Source organism: Uranotaenia lowii, chromosome 3, assembly GCF_029784155.1.
Source record: "Uranotaenia lowii strain MFRU-FL chromosome 3, ASM2978415v1, whole genome shotgun sequence".
NCBI lineage: Eukaryota > Metazoa > Arthropoda > Insecta > Diptera > Culicidae > Uranotaenia > Uranotaenia lowii.
The window spans coordinates 360,867,556-360,888,980 of record NC_073693.1 but is presented as its reverse complement, the minus strand read 5'-3'; the positions used below and the strand labels follow the sequence as shown (position 1 = coordinate 360,888,980).

The window sequence follows — 21,425 nt, the reverse complement described above, 5'->3', positions numbered from 1 at the left end:
TTTGTCATTTTTGTCATTTTTGTCATTTTTGTCATTTTTGTCATTTTTGTCATTTTTGTCATTTTGGTCATTTTTGTCATTTTTGTCATTTTTGTCATTTTTGTCATTTATGTCATTTTTGTCATTTTTGTCATTTTTGTCATTTTTGTCATTTTTGTCATTTTTGTCATTTTTGTCATTTTTGTCATTTTTGTCATTTTTGTCATTTTTGTCATTTTTGTCATTTTTGTCATTTTTGTCATTTTTGTCATTTTTGTCATTTTTGTCATTTTTGTCATTTTTGTCATTTTTGTCATTTTTGTCATTTTTGTCATTTTTGTCATTTTTGTCATTTTTGTCATTTTTGTCATTTTTGTCATTTTTGTCATTTTTGTCGTTTTCGTCATTTTTGTCATTTTTGTCATTTGTCAGATTAAATTTGTTTCAGATAATTTTCGGAATATGATTTTTATATTTTCAGTTGAATTCATATTCTAGATTGATTCATGAGTGTGATATTGAAAAAAAAAAATTGAAAAATCCGATTGATATTTACAAACAGTTTATTCCAATTATTACTTATTAACAGTCTGTACAATTGTACTCACACTCTCGGTAGGTAGTGTCACATTTGGCTCGGATTGTATGGCACCCGGAAACTTCTTTGTATGTGTTTATGCGTGTTTGGCCATTGAGATTAAGAATAAGTTTTTTAAGTACAACACGCCGTTAATCGTTCATTTCAACCTCAGATGTTGTTATCGTGGATGACCTCGTTGACGGTGACCCCGTTGCTGAACTCGTTGCCCCGTTTGTTGTACGTGACGACCTTGACCGAGCTGTGTAGTTGATATTTTTTGTACGCAATTACGAGGGCGTAGACTAGGCCGAAGAATAGGACCAGGACCAGGATGGCTACCAGGAAGCCGACCATCCCAACCAGGTGGCTCAACTCGGCGTCCATCGAACGAAGTTTGGCGTCGCTTTGCTGCAACATTGTCTGCGAGTCGTTGTACAGCGTACGCATGTTAAAGTACAGCGTGTACATGATGTAGGTCATACTTCGGCCCAAGTTCTTGACCACGTTCATGTCCCGCTTGACCTGATTCATGGTGTACTCCGGCTCGAAGGTGTCGTAGATATCGGAATCTGCCACGTGGGATCCGTTGATGTAGCAATCGCGGGGATCGGTCGTCGTTTGGATGTGACTTTGGTTCAGATATGCCATCAGTTGATCGAAGTAGGAACAATTCCACCGGTTGAAGGACAGCGATACCATGTCCAGGTATTCGAAGTAGTGCCGCATTTTGTGGAAGTCGAGCAGCTCTTCCAGATAATTGAAGTTGAAGCTAACGTACTGAAGGGTTTTAAGCTTGGCCAGGTGGCTGATGTTGAGTCGTACAAAATTGTTCTGCGACAGGTCCAGGTTGAGAATGGATTCCGAGGTCAGCAGGCCGTCCATGTTGTGCTCGGTGAGGCTGCAATTTTGAAGCCGAAGAGTTCCAAGCGATGGAATGTTTTGGATGGAATACTTGAGGTTGTAATCGAACTTGGAGACATTGTTCGACGATAGGTCCAGATACTCTAGCTCGTTCATTTCGTGTAAACCGACGATGTTGTCCAACCGATTGTGCGAGAGATCGATGTGAGCTGCCGAGCTAAAGTGGAACAAGTCAGCATCGTGAATATCGTTGTGGTGGGCCTCCAAAGCTCGCAGGTTGTAGGTTCGGTTCACGGAAAGTATGTTGATGTGATTGTTGTCAACCTTCAGCAGTCCAATCTCTTTGGTCTCGATGTAGGGCATCTGGTGGAAGTTGTTGAAGGAAAGATCGATTTCATACACCTCCTCAACCATGGACAAAGAATCGAACAGGATTGACGGAAGAAAGGAGATCTGATTGTGGTCCAGCTGCAACGATGACAGGTGATCATTATAATGGAACTGATGTTCGTTCAAAGTGACCAAACAATTTTCTCTCAAATTTAGCGACTCCAACCCATACAAACGATGGAAAGCATCCTTTTCGATCGCATGGATCAGATTGTAGGACAAATCCAGATCCATTAGTCTTATCAGTGAACCAAAGGTTAAATTGTTGATTATCATTATCCGATTGTAGGACAAATTCAACATTTCCAACGAATAAAATTTCAAAAACGTCAACTCGTCCAAATGTTCCAGATTGTTGTAGGACATGTCGAGCTCATAGATCTCGTATCCTTCACCCACGATACTGCTCAGATGCCAGTGAACCTCCCGGAAGCCCTGCCTCGAAAGGTCCAGCTCCGTCTGATTGTCCGCCAGGTTGAGCGAGTCTTCGGTCAGAAATCCATCCCAATTGTGCGAGCTACGATACTGTTCCATGATCGTCCGGTGACGATCTGTTTTGGTGCTCATACATTCGTCAGCCGTCACGTGACCGATGTAGGTCACTGCCAGCAGCAACAAAACGGCCCCCAACAGCTTCTCGAGCACTATTCTATCCACCGCCACCCGAAACCTGCAAGTAGGAACAAAAAAAAAAACACTTGTTAATATCTTCCTACCACCAGGAAATTCCCAGCGCCCATGTTTAGCATAGTTTGGCGTAGTTGGAACTTAATTCAGACAAGGGATATATGTACTTCCTTGTTGAGTGTTGTTTTTCCTTCTTCATTTCGCTAACGATACGTGTGGACACTCCCAACACGTGTCGCCGGTTGAGCAATTTCTAACCCATATTCAGTAGCTATAGCTACTGGCGATGATCGACGTCTAAGAACGTGACAATTCAGTTTCTGAACGGAACGCCCCTACGTAAGTTTATTGTTGTGAACTGAATAAAAAAAAAACAACGATCATGATCATGAGACGGATCAATCGTTAAAGATTTCTGTGAGATGATCTAAGTCCGAGCTGAAAAAGACCCATAGTTGATTGTATTTCAGAATATTTTTAGAATACGTCCTATAAAAATGAATGATCTAATCGAAAGAGTAGGCGTTTGCTGAATTGTCAAGACATGTTTATTTTTCGGCTGTAATTTTTTTTGTCCAAAAATTAAAATGAAAATTTTTAAGATTTTTTCAATCAAATACGGTGAAATTGACGGTGGTGCGGGAGTGAAATCGTTTGTGTATAAGTTGAGTGAAAGGTAATTACGAGTTGTCTGGTGAAGAGTTGTTCCACCTGATTTGGTTTGGAAAAATGATAAAAGCCAGCGGCTGGAGCGCTGCTGCTGTAAGCAAATGATGAGCTCGATTCTTTATGTTTGGTCAATATTTTATGAACAGCTACAGTTGCTGTATTAAATCTCGCGAGCTTTCATTATGTCGTATGAAACATCTGATGAATTCACAGAAAACTGCTACAAAAGCTGTCAAAACAACTTTAAAATTTGTATTTCATATAACGAATATGTTGTCTAGGTTACAAACTGCTAACTTTTTATGTTGATTATAAATTTAATAATAGCTTAACTCTATTATCGGAGATTAGTGGGGAGTAGTACAGGGCATCAAACGAACGAGGCTTCCCGTACCGACTCGGGTCGAAAGATCTATCAGCCACTGGTGGGTTAAACATACATGCATACATACGTCCTATAAAAATGAATAATCTATTGTTTTGTAGTTGTTGAATGTTAAAAAATCTTTTAAAATAAGAAAAACATTTTTAGAGTCGAATTCATATATAAAGTCTGTTTCACATAGGATCTGGTCGCATCTTTTCATTTACTGCAGCGCCCCTAGTTGTCACATCGCGAATCTATTGACAGTGTTTTTATTCGAATGGTTAGTTTAGTTAGTGGTGAAAATTTCATCAAGATTGAAGCAGTCAGTCAAAAGTTATCGACGATGGAACGCGAAAGGCGAGATAAAAATCTGCACACTTACGTAGAGAAACCGACGTGGTCAGGGGTAAAGATCGCGAAATTCCTGAAATATCCAAAATCGACTGTAAATTCGGTGCAGCAACGTTACCGGGAGACCCTTACGGTGGATCGAGCAAAACAAACCAAGTGTAAAAGTTGAACACATGACCGGAATCTGCGAGCAAAGGTAATTCGATCAGTTCACAATAATCCTGGAATTTCCTTGGATGATTTGGCGAAAAAGTTCAAGACGAACCACAGTACAGCTCGACGAATTTGTTTGCGAGAAGGCTTGCGGTCGTATCATGCAAGCTAACACCCCAACAGGACGCTGAAACAAAACCTGGTTGCCAAAACCAGGGCAAGGAAGTTGTACGAGAAAGTGTTGACCAAGTACAACGGATGCATTTTGATGGACGACGAAACTTACGTCAAAATGGATTTTGGACAAATACCCGGTAACAAATATTACCTTGCGAAGCGTAAAGGGAATGTTGCGGTAGATTCAAGTTTGTTTTCGCAGATAAATTTGCTCGTAAGTTGATGATTTGGCAAGGGATCTGTAGTTGTGGGAAGAAGACTAAGATTTTCATCACTGGGGACACAATGAATGGAAATGTTTACAAAGAAGAATGTCTCCAGAAGAGGGTTTTGCCATTCATTCATTCCCACAAAAGTCCGGTGATGTTCTGGCCGGACCTGGCAAGCTGCCACTACAGCCGGGATGTTTTTAAGTGGTATAAGGAGAACAAGATCGATTTTGTTGAAAAAAGTATCAATCCACCAAACTGTTCGGATTTTCGTCCCATCGAGAAATATTGGGCAATAGTTAAGAGCAAACTAAAGAAATGTGGCAGAACCATGAAAAAACCTGCTCAAATGGAAAAGTGGCGGAACAAGATGGCGAATGAGGTTACCAGCAGTACTGTGCAGAAAAAGATGGGTGGTATCACAAAAAAGTTCGAAAATTCATCCGAAAAGCTGACAAATGATTTTAATGTATTTTTTTTCCTTAAAGTGCAATGAAAACCCTACAAAATGACATTTTTACTTTTGTTGTACGTTATTTGCGGAGAAATGATCTATTTTATCCGACCAGATTCTATGTGAAACAGACTTTAGTGCTGTTCTATTTCCTGTTAATTGTTGCAAACCGCAAGACGTATGTATGCATGTATGTACATACAATTTTTAAACTCACACAAACATAGTAAAAATTATTCCGTTCACATTCAGTAGCCGCAAATTTTCCACTTCAACTCTAATGTCGTAAATGTAACAGCGTTTTGTGACCAATGTGACGGATTGATCGGCCACGTGCTTGTTCGCTTTTTTCCTTCTCTCTCCTGAACGGCCATTGAGTAAACAACCAATTTTGTGTCCAATTGATGTGCGAGTGGAGGGGAAGTTCCTAATGTGCTACTGGCTGACGGTTAATTTGTCACAAATGCGCTTTCGTCTGCTATCAGATTTCGATCCCGGAAAGCGTCAGAAACAAGAGTAACAATAATGACTCGCGTTTCAGTTTTCTGTAAATAGATTTGTTTGATTATTTCGTAATCGAGTTCATAAAATTTAAACTTTATAATTTGAAAACAAAAACTTTGAAATTCTTTTTTGATACAACCAGAAAAAAATCGCAACCCTTAGTGCTATCTTTTGAAAGCTGTCAACCTGTTGGGAACTACAAAATTTTGGATAACAAACGAACCGGTTTCGAATCAATTGTTCTGGTCTAAAAAATGTTAGTGTAAAGTTATGTCTAAATTTGGGTCTGGACATACCATTGAGATCTGGGCTATTGATGCTCTAAAAAATCAACTGAATATTCGAGACAATCACAAAACTCCTAATTTCATCGTTTACTCACAAACATCTATATTACCTTTTACTTTGAATAACACAGATTAAAATAAGAATTTCTGATTGTTTCAACTAGATATATCGGAACGCTGAAGTTAAGACAAGACGTACAAGACTGCAGTGGATATGACGAGAAATTGAAGGAAATTAATGCAAGTGCAAACACCTTGTTAAGACACCCGAGATCATACACAGTACGCGGAAATTACCGAGTTCGTAAATTAATTTTACCGAACCAGTTCTGTCACTTGGAGAAAAAAAAACGGTAATTTATGATTTTGACGTCTATTTTCAACCGAACTCCCTTGATCGATTCTTGACTTACCAAAGTTTGTCTAGATATATGTAATCAACTCGGATTGTCATTGAATGCTCGGTAAAAAACGCCGACCACACTGTAAAATTATTCGCCGTCATCTAAGGTGAGGCAAATAGAAACTTTTTTACTTTTCGATGAAAAAACTGAGCAGTTTTTTAAAAGAGTTCTAAATTTTAAGGTAAAAATTCCTACTGGAACAACAATCAACAAAACTTTTTGTATAAGGCATGATCAGTTTGATGAAATTTGCAAACCTGTTAATGAAAAACTTTCTTAAAGTCCTAAAAAAAGTTTTTACAAAGTTCATTTTTAAGAAACAAAATTTGCTACACACTCACTGGTCGGTGATTAAATCAGACCAATTTGACAATGCGCGATGGAATCGAAAAGTTATTCTTTCTCTCCTTAAGAAAAACCTGTAAGATCTGTCAAACGTTGGGTGAAATTTTAGTTGCATCCCACACGCACTAATGGAAAACCATCACCCAAATTCGGCAGAGCTTCCTTCGCCTATTGAGCGATTTTTCTTTAATTTTTTTATGTTTTCCAGCCCTGGACCGTTATTTGTCGTTGTCAAAACAATTACAAAACAGTCTCTCTCTGGTACCTGCGATGTAGCGACATCTCGCTACAAAGAGCATCAAAATGGAATTCTTCCTTTAGCTCAGGTTCACTGGTGCTGGGAAAAAGTGGTAGAAATTTCGTCCCTTTTTGCACATTTTTAAAATTTTGCCATGCAAAAACATGTTCAAGATCTGTGGCCTTCATGTTTTTTAACAACACGTGTTGTAGTTTCGCATGCTGTGATGCAAAAATACTAAAAATAGCAATATTTCTATCACATACGGTTGAAATAGACTGATATAGAACCAGTGCTGTAAAAAAATACAACGTCCAAAGATCTTGAAAACATATTTGCATGGTAAAATTTTCAAAATCTGAAAATTGCTACCCCCTTTTCCCAACACCAGTGAACTTGCTCTTAATTGTTCCATTTTATGGTTTCCATACGTACGTAATTATTTGGTTCCGAGTAGGCCTTGGTCGGGTGCGAACGCGTTTTCTGTCATCTCGTTGCTAGCGTTGTTTTTTAGTGTTCATCATGTTTTAGTTGCTCGAGAAGTTTGCAAAATTATAGGATGTAGAATTTACAAGAAGAAGAAGAATGTTTTTTATAGTATTAAGTTAAAAATATTCACAAAATCAAGAAGCATTAATTTACTGGATCCTTCGGGTTTCAAAGTGCCATCATTCTACATTCTAAAGAAGCCAGATGATGCAGTCCCACTAAATCACTAAATATGCACCGCGTTCATAGCACGATGTCCTTCGTAAATTCAGCTAAATATCTACAACTTGGTGAGTTCGTTCCATTATTTTTTTCTTTTCTTGTATATCAATAATCTTTTTCATTGATAACAAATTCAAAATAGCTTAACTCTATTATGGGGTTTAGAGGGGGGTCGGACAGGACATCAAACGATCGGAGATAAAATTGAACAAATCTAACAAGACAAAACAAATGGCGTATTTTTTTTTTATTCCGGATTTGGCTCTAGAACCGTCAGAATAAAAAAGCAAGTTTCGGGTTTCGAGTTATTCCATACGTAGGTGTGCGTGAGAACGAGCGCAATGTTTACGTGCAGCTGTCATTTTGTTCTCCCTTCTGGATTTCTTCATTCGGTTCTTCACATCCGGATTGCCGTTTTTTGTGTCCGGATTGCACTGGACTGCAGATAGTACGATTTTGCTCGGCTGAGAGGTTCAAAATCGCGGCAATAATCATTTGTCCGTTCATTATTTCAACTGTTTTGTTTTCAGCCAAAAACAGCTGTTTAATGTTTTGACAACAACGTTGAGAGTATTGGTGAACTTCTCGCAAAACTGACTTTTTTCTCAGGGCGACTCCGTCCCTTTTTCGAGCGAACCTAGGTTGCCTCTCGAGCAATAAATGAGCACGATGACAGCAGTTAGAGCGAACCTAGGTTGCCTCTAGTTTGCCTCCAGGTGAAAAAAAATACGGTAAAAGAAAATCATAAAAAACCATGTATAAAAGATAAAACGAAATAACATAAAATAAAACAAGGTAGGTAGTTTGTTTTCGAATCGAAAATTTTCGGATCGTAATGTTTTTTTAGATTTTTTAAACCTCTCAACATAAAAACAAATGATATTCCCTAGAAAAACACTGAAAGCCTCATCGAATTCACTTCGGCTATCGATAAATCAATCCAAAGTGTTTCGGCTCAGCCCGTTTCGTGAAAGATGATTTGCATCACTATTCCCCCGACTAATTCGCCGGCTAATTAATATTCTTGAAGCTTTTGCCTGAGCCATCACCAATTGCTTTCAGCGCTCCAGTAGGTATAGGTATGGGCAGGGTTATGTAAATCGTTCTGCTGATGCAAGGGAAATATGATTCACGATGCCCGATAAGCGCAGAAGAACAGAATCAAATTCCCTTTCGATAGATGCGCACATTCAGCCAGACACAAATGATTGACACCTAAAGATGCACATTGTGTTTAATCTATGCAGCAACCAATCGACAGAAAAGTAAAACACATAAGTATTTTTCCATGATTCTTGAAAGCTATCAGTGAACTTTATTCATAAGAATTAGTTGCTATAAAATTAAACGCCTCAGATTACATTCTAGATTTTCTTTTTGGTTAAATAATGTTTGGTTTTCAAACTGATAATAGATTTGGAATTGACAGTGAAAAGTGAATCTGAGGGTCAAAAACCAAACTTCATTAAACATTACAAAGTATGATGATGATTTACAATATTTTCACAGAATATACATTGCAAATATCCACTAAAATTACAAAAATGACATAAATGACAAAAATGACAAAAATGACAAAAATGACAAAAATGACAAAAATGACGAAAATGACGAAAATGACAAAAATGACAACAAAGGCAAAAATCATACAAATGATAAAAATGAGGAAACTTGGCAAAAGTTAGGAAACTTGGCAAAATTGTAGACAGTACTGGATTTGAAAGTCTCAAAAAAAGCGTAAAAGTACTCAAAACGAGTTTTAAAATTCACAAAAAGTGCATTGAGGTGCTTCCTTCCTTTTTGTTAATCTTTTCCATCATTCCCGAATTATGAAACGTGAAAGTTACAAATGTGAACAATGTATATGTGTGTTACGAGTAACTTCTTTATGAGAGTTCCCGAAAGAGAACGTAAGGTATTGAAACTTACTATCTGGATAGATAGTTGGCCTTGCTTGAATGCGGTCGTATTTTTTTCGGCGGTCGCGTTTTTCGTCGTGATTCTTCGAAATTTATTTGACCAAGTTTCAACAAAGTTATAATCGAAATATTTTTTCAATATCGATATTCTCTGACGGTTCACGAATATGATGGTCAAAACTAGTTTCCCACTTTCATTTGTGTAAATCTGAGAAGAAAATGCACGTGCCCCAAATGTGAAGAATAAAGAAATGTCAGTTGATTTGAATCCATGGATCCAGCTAAATTTTCTTTTGTGATTGTAATGAAACGGGAAAAACTTTACACATTTTTCCAAAGCTCCCTGATTTGGGTTCTGTGACAGAAAGAAACATGTTGAGGTAGAGAAAAAAATACAAGTTCTAGCGCCGGGGAGGAGTGGTTTTTGGTGGCCTGCTTAGGTTTACTTATTATAAAAGCAAAGCGCAGAAAACAGGAGTTGGGAAATCAAGGTGGAATATTAGCTGGGTTGCAAAAAAAGTGTTTTCGGTTCATATGATAGTTAAATAACATGATTTCCACAACGTGATGTGGTTTTTCCTAATAATTTGCATGTGCGATCACCGGATAATAGAAAATAATTTAAGAAATCGTGGCTTTTGGATTTATAGTTCCAAATCAGCGAAGAATGTTTGCTGTCGACCTATTTGGTGAGATCCAACCTTATTACGATTTCAAACTTCTGCATTGTATGATTTTTATATAGTTATTATAGAGTTATTGTTTAGTTTGGTAGAATTGGTGAGCCCGTTCTATGCCTACTGTATGTTTATATTTTCGATATTTATAAGGCATGCGGAGTACATTTGCAGGATTTTCATGCGGAATAAATGTGAATCCATCCCATCGCGGGTGAGGGACCTTATGCTAACAACCTACTGCTCCCGATTTTTAAAATTGTTACGGAATCCGAAAGAAATGACCGACCTGGAACTTTGGCAACGACTTTTAGCATAAAAACACGTACACGAATTGGAACATGGAACGTTTTAACCCTTGCCCAACAAGGCAAGCTGGTTCAACTTGCTAGAGAAGCTAGCCGCCTCAAGCTCGAAATTCTGGAACTGAGAGAAGTCCGTTCGCCCAACGCTGGAGAACACAAGACACAGTCCGGGCAAGTACTGCTTTACTCTGGCATACGAGGAGTACACGCTACTTGGGAACGAGGAGTTGGTTTCCTGTTAAGCCCGCAGGCCAATGCGGCCCTCATAAGATGGGAACTGATAAACGAAAGAATAATTGTAGCGAGATTTAGAACACGGTTTAGAAACCTTACAATGGTCCAGTGTTATGCGCCAACTGACGTTGTCGATTTGCTGGAGAAAGAGCAGTTTTACAATCTACAGAACAACGTGGTTGACAAAATTCCGAAGGGTGACATTCAAATCCATTCGGGCGACTTCAACAAAAAGATTGGCTCCGACAATCAGGACTTTGAGCGCATCATGGGGCGCTATGGTCTAGGGCAGATGAGCGAAAACGGAGAGCTGTTTGTAGAATTTTGTGGCAACAACAACATGGTGATCGGTGGATCGGTCTTCCCCCATCGACCAGCAAACTCCCTAGCCGAAGAGTGAGAAAGATCCGCCGCCAATGAAGGTATCCGATTACTTTACGACACTTTTCGCCGCCTTAGTGATGCAAGGCCTAACATTAGAATGCCGCTAAAAGACCGAGCAGATCAGTTATTGTCCGATCGGACAGATCAGCTCAATCGATGGACTGGGCACTTCGAACAACTCTTTCGAGTCACAAATAGCGATGGCCAACAGAACCCGCTGCTCGAAGCGCCAACAGTAGGTCGCATGCGCCGTCTTTTCGCTGATATCTGGGATACTGTAACATTCCCGGCCGACTGGATGCAGGGTATCCTCGTAAAGGTCCCGAAGAATCGAGACCTGACAGCGTGCGGTAACAGACGAGGCATAACTTTGATCTGTACAACGCTCAAAGTACTCTGCAAAGTGATCCTGAACAGGATCCAGAAAAAGTCGACGCTACACTCCGAAGGCAACAAGCTGGATTCCGATCCGGACAATCATGTGTGGACCACATCACAACGCTACGAATCATACAGGAACAAATCAACGAATTCCAGGACTCTCTTTCGCTGGTGTTAGTTGATTTCCACTACTAAACCATGAAAACATCTGGACGGCTCTAAGGAGTCCCAGAGAAAGTAGTCCATCTCATCGAAGCTCTGCTCGAGGCATTTTCGTGCAAGGTCTTGCACGACGGTGTCTTGTCCGATCCAATCCCGGTAACTGCTGGAGTGAGACAGGGATGAATCATATCACGGCTACATTTTCTAATCGTAATGGATGGGATTCTGACTGGATCGATCGACTGTGCACCGAACCGAGGATTTTTTTTTTTTTTTTTTTGTTGGGTCCCTATCACTGCGACCAGTTAGTTGATCTATTGTAATATGTCCCCTGTTTAATGTATGCTAAGTCAAGGAAGATCACTTTCATATATTAGATAGTGTCCCTATCTTGAGATTTAGCATTTTCCCAATCTGGTATAACCGCTCTTATGAAGCTGTTCACCTTTTTAGGACCAAAACTTCGGAGGGATCTAATATACCACAGCCGATTATTTTAATCCGTTTCGATATAAGAGAAGGACATTCGCAAAGAAGATGCTCTGACGATTCCTTCTCCATACTGCAGAAACGACACTCGTCAGAGTTTAATCTGCCAATTTTTTTCATGTGATATCTGCATTCACAGTGACCTGTAACGAGCCCTGTAAACATTTTAAGGTCTTTCTTAGATAAGCTAAGAGCTATTTCTGATTTTTTAATACTTGGTTGGATAAATTTTTTAGCCTGTTGCCCTACAACAGAGTTTTTCCAATTGTTTGCAATTATACTTTTTTCTTTATTTTTCATTTCTAATTTAAAATAGCATTTGGAAATACTGCAAAATGGTTCTGGTCCCTCAAGCGGAATAGAAGACCCTTCTCTGGCCAAACTGTCAGCCTTTTCATTGCCCTCTATACCGCAATGCCCAGGAACCCAGTAAAGATTAACTGAATTTTTTGAGTTAGTTTTTCCAGGCAGTTGATACATTCCCACACTAATTTTGAAGAGCATGTGTAGGACCTAAGTGATTTAAGAGCTGCTTGACTATCTGAAAAAAATGCATATGTTTGCATTTTTATATTTCCTTTTCAAACAAATGTTCACACATTCTAATATTGCATAGATTTCGGCTTGGAAAACTGTCACCCAATTACCCATAGAAATTGAAATGTTTATACCAGGACCTGTTGTAACCATTCATTTAATGGTTACAATAAAAATTGTGATTTTTGGGCCAGTTTGGATGAAAACTTTGTAAATATTGTAAATAAAAAATTATTGTTCGTAAATGTCTAAAATTAGGATAAGATATCTCATGTTTGTGTGGTGTCTTGTTCTAATTTTAATAGCAATCGGCTGGTGTCATTTAGGGATTTAGTTTTGTTTATTAATTTATTTATTAATTTATTAAATTCTTCGTTATTTATTTATTTATTTATTTATTTATTTTCGCGTTATTTATTTATTATTCATTTAGTTAGTTATTTGTTAGGTTTAGTTTTGTTAGATTAATATATTTTGTTATGGAATGCACGCCATAAAATGTTTTGTTCGAAAAGACACCAGCCCTCTATATGTCAGTTCCTGTATTGTTCCTGTCATGTTGCTGTCATCGAGAATCTTCGAAGGGGACAAAACATGCTTCACGGGAAATGGGAACATGGCGATGAAAGGACAAGAAAACCTATAAATAGGAGGAGCTCGAGAAGCTCGAGGCTTTTTCGAGTATTTCCGGTCCGAGGTTGAGCAGCAACAGCGCGTCACACACCTTACGTGACTAGCCCGTTTCCAACCGTACTTGGGTGGCATTGACCCCCTTCCCCCGTTATCATCAGTTCCGGTAGTGGTCTGAAGAATTTTCAACGGCCAGCTGGAAGCTTCACGAATCCATTTCCCAGCTGGTCGGTCGAGGTGGCAAAGTGAAGAGAACCCCAGAACAATTGTCTTCCCCCAGTGCCGTGAATCACCATCAGCCTTTACGCGAACACACCGGTGTCCCGCGAGTGCGTTAGGTCGTGCCTGTGACAAGTGCCCCGCCCCCGTTACAACCCCCTAGGGGCACTCAGTGCTGTGGTGAGGTCTGGTGGGAATTCCCTCTGGGTGTTCTAGTGCCGACCATTTCGTTACTTGCCCCTCGATAGAGTGAGACACTCGCGTGGTTACCGTGCACAAGAAGAGCTCCCCGGACCGAAGTGAAACGGTAGGCCTACGCCAAACAGGCCGAGTTGTTGCGGGAATTGCCCAGAGAGCAATTCCGGATTCCGTCCTGTTCCTGTATTCGCCCGATCCCGTTACGTTGTTCCAGCAGAAGTCCCCCAACGAGTCGACCACCGAGAAACGGCCGCAACGAGATCGTCGAGATACCAATAAAAAGAGCGCAAGTACAAAATTAAAAACCAACCATCTTACCATTTCTTTCTAAAAAACCACTGAAATTCGAGAAACAAAACTCACAAAGAACAGTGAATTGAAAATTTCATGAATAAACTTTGTATGGTCCTTTCTTTTATCCAAATTGTCGAGTCTTTCTTTAATTAAAAGTGCATTCCCTGTAAAACCAAGAATATTTCTCTCTTTTGTTTGTTTCTGTTAAGTTTAAACAGGTTTAAAAAGTCCGCCCATGAATCACAGTTTTAATTGTTGTAAAAGTTCCTCCGGTGATCAATACATTTTCCCCTGTTGAGCTAGCGCAGGGAAGTAGGGTCTCTATGACTCTAACACTGTTATACCCGCCCCAGCAACATTTCCAATTTTTGAGCCATCCGTAAAAAAAGAAAGAGACCCAGAGCGTAGCGTAGGACCACCTTCGTCCCATACTCTCCGGCTAGGTTCTATCAAATTAAATGAATGATTGAAAACTGGTTTGCTAGGTATCCAATCCTTATTTAATAAAATCATAGGATTTATCTGAAATTGTTCATTAATTTTCATTCTATCATTATTCAAATTCATTTGTATTGAAGTTCCTTCGATAACTGTCATTGCTTGTTTATTTGCTTCGAATTGAACACACTGGTGAAGTGGTAACACCGAGGATTGTCGTGGAAACCTTAAACAATGGAGCAACTGAACGATCTTGACCTGGCAGACGATATTGTTTTGCTCGCCCAAACACAACCGGATATGCAGAGCAAACTCGACGACCTCACCGAAAGTTCCAAGGCAGCAGGTCTCAAAGTCAATTTCGGAAAGACCAAGTCGATGGAGATCAACACAGAAAATCCCCCAGTTTCATGGTAGCTGGTCAACAAGTTTAGAAAATGGAGTGCTTCCAGGATCTTGGTAGCATCAATAAAGCCTGATGGTAGTACCAAGAAGGACATCGAAACCCGGATCAGAAAAGCCCGATTTGCGTTTGCGAGTCTCCGAAACATCTGGCGCTCACGCCAGATCTCTGTACGAACTAAGATCCGAATCTTCAACTCAAATGTCAAATCCGTATGCCAGCCGCCAAAATACGAGCTGTTGACGAAAGTCTTGACTGGGACCAAGTGACGACGCTGGCTCCGGATCGTAAACAGTGGAGGTTTTTTTTAACAACAGCCCTATGCACCGGAGGATCGGCGCGGGAACATGAACTAAGTAAGTAACTATGCTAGGTAATTGTAACAATAGTTAACCCTCCTATTTATTTGACGTGTTTGTTGAGCAAAGTATTTTCACCTGAACAAACTAAAACTTGCTGACTAGCTTATTGAAATCTGTTACATTTTTTCGATGGCTCCTGCCGACATAATTCTTAGTGTCTTTTCAGAGCCTTTTTAAAGATAAAAATACTGTAAATTTGCGGTAATTTTCCTCCACCCATAATGATTTGTTTTTGTTTTAATAACCACAAAGTGAGTTATATGCTCAGGTGACATTTTTATTTTATTCGATAAAGAATCCCCTGGAAAATCCCAACAGGCGGAAACTTTTACTCTGAAGGTCATCGGCGGCTGGCGACAAGGTTGTCGTCATCCAACCCAACTCGTCTATATCTACCGAGATGATGCACGAGAATAATGGTTGCATTATAGCACATTATAGGTAGTTGGTTCCAAACATACTATGTAAGCATGTACACAAGCGCAAACTGTATAGACATTTCGTATCACGCTCGAAATCGCACTGACCGTAACGCGTCGCCGATTCTACCTAGCTACATGTAACTACATCGCATTTCCATTTCACATCGAGAAGAGATCCCCCCGCGATGATAAGTTTGTTGTGGGCAAAATTACAACGTCACCCCTGTATGCTGCTCCCCGAAACGGGGAGGGGGATGATGATTCTTCGCACTAATTAATAGACACCGATAATATTGGAAGCTTCAGGTATTTTATTTTTTCAGATTGCCTCTGAAAAATTGGGCGTTACCTTGATCGATGCATTGCCGGGATCCAATTTGATGACTTTTTGTTGGTGGAATATCACGTTCGATCGATCAGCGCAAACTAAAGTGACAGTAGGTGATTTCTGTGTCTGCTGCTCACGCTAGGTATTCGGAAGTTTTCCTCAATCACGATGACATTGATTCGTAGCTTGTGATCCAACTGCAGTTAAACTAAACGATTTTCTACCCCATTTACAAAAAGGGGGTGACACACAATCGATCCAAACTAGGTTTACCCGAGAAAAGCAAAACCCCACAAAGCACTGTAACACACTTTACTTCGGGAAGCTCCACCCAACTAAGCAAGTAACTCGTAAGAACAAACTGAACACTTTGCAATAAGTATGCAAAACACAACAACTCGATGATGAGCTCAGCTCAGCTCAGATCAATACACCGCGAGACTTCCCGATCATCACGCGAATTCTACCGGAGGGATAGATACTTTGAGAAAGAGAGAACTCCTAAGAACCTCTTATTAATTTTCAAAATCACACCTTAAACAGCTTTCATCCTTTCAATCGGGTTCAGGTCTTTCGGGAAAGCTGCGCGATTTTCAGAGGAAGTGATCTTTCACCGAATTTTCCAAACGATCACGTGTTGACTCCTAGAGCTCTTCCCCCCGCGTATGTTCTTTTTGCCAAAGCTGCTCATTGGCCAACGGACAGTTCCCGACTGAGCGTGCCGTACAGGTTGTTGTGAAAATTATAGAACGGGAAGTAGGTAGCTAAGTAGATATCTATAGTGTGCTACTGCTGTATCATCATCGTTGTTGTCCTCCTGCATGTACACATGTGGGGAGACGAGCGATGCAGCGCGTTCCTGTGTACTCACTGCATAGCGCTAGTTAGAAGTTAATTTACGGAGAAGCCTTCCACGAAATGGACTAACCGCAAACGGTCCCGAAAAGATCATAAAGGATGGCTTGTTTTTATCTCGACTAACTAGGTGCCTCGAAGAAGCACGTACCTGATCGAGCGTCGTCGGGCAGCTGACGACGAGGGTAAAGAATTTAGCTTTCCTTTCCGAGAGTTTTGACACCGATAATATTTACGATTTTGTCATTAACTCTTCTCGAACAAGATAGACAGCAGCTTCCTTTCAATGAAGAAGCTGGATTTGCGCTCATGAGCAAATTTGGAAGTTTTGTATTAAGACAGACACTGTCACTAAGATCTTCAGTCCCGTTTGTCAAACAACAAACTTATACAATTTCTTCACGCCTAGAGTGATTCGAAAGATTACAACTGAATCGAGATATGAACACTCAATTTCCGCCTTGATTAGTTTGGAAATCTGTATCTTTACCATAACTTAGAACCATGATCAATTAAAACGCCTGTGTTTATGCAGTACAAGGATCGTAAGGTAGACCGGCTCTAATATCATCGTTAAAAGTCCAACAACAACATCTAATCCAAAGTGAATTAGTTTACGTATGTAGTTTGCATGTAGATAATCCACCATGGGTGAACGGATTCACCGCAGTTTCGCCAAAGCATGCGCTAACATGCATCCTTAGGTTATTAGTTCGGCTAATCTTCAATGCAAATCACCTAATACCAAATACCACTAAGAACACGTTTAGATACCTGCCCAGATGTCAAGTGATTTGTTGTTATAAAATTTTCATATAAATTAAAATTAATTGCAATTCATTGAAGCCATCTTACTTTTTTCAGAAGCTCTTACCTTTTAATCTATCTTATCTAACCTTCACTTAGCTTTACTTTACCAATGAGGATGCAAAACGGCAAACGAGATATTCTACTCTACACTCAAAATTTTAAATTCACAACCAAATTATGATAATAGAGTAAGGTCAATCAAGAGTAACAACCTAGACTAAAAACCAATGCCAAAACCTCAAAAACCCATCCCAAGTCCGAAACTCTGCTATACTTTTTCAAAATTTTCTCACTTGCCGATCGAAATTTAGTTCTGAACATTAAATTTTGAATTAAATTAAACCCATTTTTAAAATTTTTATTCCATAGCTCCTATAACCAGAATTGTATTCCTATTTTCGTATTTCGAATTCTGTATCCAGTTCAGGATTCTTGATTTTCAGTTCGAACAATCATAAGAAATTAGAATTGAAAAGCTTCTTTGAAATTCTGGTTCAGATTTGGTTTTGCATTTCATATAAAATTTGAATCATGTCTTTCAAGTTCTCGCAGATCCGTGCCCGAGAATAGACGCGTTCGTATCGGTTTCGTCAGTGCTCTTGAAGTGGCTTCGTTCTTTGCATTTTAATTGTTCCATTTCAATCATATTTTCAAGTTTATGCTATTAGCTTTGGGTTCTAGATAGCTGAAAATATATCAGAAAAACTTTTTTTTGGTGGATTTCGAGGAGGTTTGGAAGGAGATTTTGACGGACTGTTGGCGATATTTAGTGTCACAGAATTGGAATTTGTGCTTTACGCAGGAAGTGAGATGTTTTCTGAAAATTTCTGGGAGGATGGACTTGAATTTTGATGAAGGTGACTGGTTTGAGTGAAGTTTAAGTGGAATAGTTTAATCAGATTGGTTTTCAAATGAAAAAAGAAACCAAGCGCTGATAGTGCGGGCGAGCTGTTCGAAATGCGGATCAAAGAAGGCTGGGCCCCATTTGCTGGGACGTCAAATTTAAAGATGGCGGAAAGGAGAACTTGGTGAGAGAATTCCATTTAGTTGTATTTTCTGCACTTTTTTGCGTGCTGCTTTCACCGTGTTCTCGTATATTATTGTTTGTAATTTTGAAACCAGATTGAAGTGTTTTCGGAGCATGATTCAGTATTCCAAAATCATGCTAGTTGTTCCATATATTTCGACTGATCCTTCTTGCTGTTTTAGTATTATTATTTGTATAAAAAAGCAGCATTTTTTCAAAACTTGATCACCAAGCACATTTAGCCTCACCTAACAATTCATTATTGATATTTTGGTCAATGTAAAATGTGGTGAACAGAGACCAAATGTTCTCATGCTTAATCAATTACATGTGCTAATCAATTTTTTTTCAGACTAGTATCCTTTTATTAAAAAAAAAATAGTGAATAAACAGCATAATCGTATTCATATAATATTCAACTATATATTTCTATGATTTCTGAACTAATTTTCCTTACGGCCCCATATTATATTTTGGGAAGGGAATATTTTTTGTTAAGAGGGAATGCATCTGGGGATAGCCTGAAGAAACTATTAGGGGAAAGGTTTCCTAAATGGGCCTATCGGGTTAAATGACCCTACGGCTGTTTGATGAAATGACTGACTAGACAGCTTACCTGACCACTGCATTTTGAGGGTGATACGCTTAGAACATAAGGCAAGAAAGAATTTTATGAATTCACAAACTCAAAAAAATTTTAAAAATCATACAAGGTTTTGATAAATTTTGATATAATATTTCGACTTTTAAAAATTATACGTAAAGAAGCTTAAAACAAAAACTAGGATGGTTTTTGTTTCTTACTCAAATGAACTTAAGAAATTAAACTTATTTCAGCTTTTGTGGAGGTTTAATAATGATTATATAGTGAAATAATAGAGTGTTTTTGTATGCCCCCATCATGTTTGTAAAATGCCTCCATCCTTAAATAACAGGTTAAATAGAATAAATAAATGATTTTTATCATTGAACCTTCAAATCTAAGCTCTGAATAACATCTTTAGAGAGAATTGAAGATCTAAAAACGGATTTGATAAAGTTTTTCTCATGGATGAACTGCCTCCATAGTATGGCAACCCTAACTTTTGTTTTCTTCCATAAAATTATAATATACATAGATTTTTATAAAACTTGAACTTTGTCGTACGGGAATTATTACTTTCTAGCAGTTTCAATGAAATTATACGGAAATATTTCCCAAAAAACAGAAATTTTGTTCAAAACATAAATAGGCGCATTTAGCCCGCACGGTTTGAGGTTCGGCATTTTAGACAACACTTACAATAAAATCATTTTCTCGGAAACAAAAGAAAATTTTAACATAAAAATTACTCCATTGTATAGAAAACAGATGCCTGCACACGTGTATCTAGTTTTTGTACACATATTCGATGTGGTATTTGATTAAATCAGTGTTCTGCTTAATAGGCGCATATAGCCCGCTCCTCCCCCAAGCGGAGTGGGTTGCCAACCATTGTAGGTTTCTGAAGGTTGGATGTCTTCCTTCGACGAACCATCGGCCGTGGAAGTCCTAGAATATAATTCGAAGGCCAAGCCAAACAGACATAGGCAGGACCTTGCTATCGATGGGAGACCCATACATACATACATACATACATACATTTCAGAAATCGTAAGGAAATTTGATTACAGATTCAAAGCGCAAAATTCAGAAAAAGATTAAGCTTAAATATTACAATCAACATAAATTGCTGAGGAATTCAAGAGATCATGAACTTAACACATTGCGGGTATATCTTTTTTTCTGAATTTAAGTGTTAAACTTAATTCAACAATTAAACACAAAATTTGCCTTAACTTAAATGCTAAATTTTTATAATTTAGTCCAGAGGTTTCTGAGATATAGTATGCCGAATTTTTGTGTTTCTTGTCATAGATTTTTTCGGTCCTGTATGTGTTAAGATTGCTTGTAAATTCAATTACCAGATTTCAATATTTTAAACAAAATTAGTTTGTGAACACAATTCAGCTGAAAATAAAAATAAAAGGTAGAATTTAAGTTTTTGTTTTATCCGAAAAAACCCAAATTTTTTTTTAAACAAAATCATCCAAAGGATTTTCATTATGGAAATCATTCTTCATGAAAAATATTTGCTGGTAAGGAACCATCTTCACCTTAAAAAATCTGTACAAAATTCTATATTACCTTAGTGTATTGGTTAACAATATTAACACATCAATGACACAAAAATTCGGCATTCAATGTTTCAGAAACCAATAGACAAAATTCTGCTTATTTAATATAGATACTTGAGTAACGAACGGGAAGTGTTGTGTAAAATTTTGTAGAATGAGGTTCCGTAAAAAGATTTATAACATTTGAATTATGCTTTTCAATAGAGCATACTAGCGGCAAGCGAAAAAACGAGATATTACGTATTAAAATTATGAATTTGCTTCAAGTTTGCATCAAGAAATTCGATCCCAAGATCTGATGATTTTAATTACTTTTTTTTAAATGTTCTTTTTATCAAAGGTTCAAAATTTGCAAAATACTTAGGAAGATTGTGCTTGTTTGATTTGAGTAAAGAATAAGGTTTTTATTTTTAACCCTTCATTTCATAATTTTTTTATTTTTCCTTGAAAATCATTGTTAACTGTTGGAAATGATGATCAAGAAAAAATACGATTTTTCACTTCTTCCATACATTAATTGCTGCAAATCAACTCAGTTTGATCTACCAGACTCTCAAATTCAAAGATTTTAACCATCGATGAAGCTCACCTTTTAGTTTAAGGACAAATTTTCCAAAGTTACGATTTAATTAGGAAAACTTTGAATGTCAAAGTACTTAAAAATCGGTAATCATATAGTAACAAACATAATTTGTTTTATTTTTTTTTTGTATTCGTGCATTGTTGGGCGAAAAATCATAGGTAAAAATCAGTCACCAAACCCCCGCTCCCCCCATGAGTCGGTTCTTCCTACGGCCCTGTATAGGAGTCCTATCAAATGATTAACTTTGAAGAAAAAATGGAAATAAAAATAGTGGAAGGGCATAGAGGAATGTGTGAAAGTAAAAT

The 21,425-nt window shown here is 38.3% G+C and overlaps 1 protein-coding gene across 1 annotated transcript; it reads right to left on the bottom strand.

Annotated features, from left to right (window-relative positions):
• Window positions 1–524: 524 nt before the first annotated feature.
• Window positions 525–16,416, bottom strand: LOC129750915 (toll-like receptor 13). Its single transcript, XM_055746111.1, has 2 exons — window positions 15,710–16,416; window positions 525–2,480 (listed from the first exon to the last, which is right to left on the bottom strand). The coding sequence occupies exons 1-2, from the start codon at window positions 15,721–15,723 to the stop codon at window positions 728–730; spliced, it is 1,767 nt and encodes a 588-aa protein (XP_055602086.1). The 5' UTR covers window positions 15,724–16,416; the 3' UTR covers window positions 525–727.
• Between the last annotated feature and the right edge of the window lie 5,009 nt (window positions 16,417–21,425).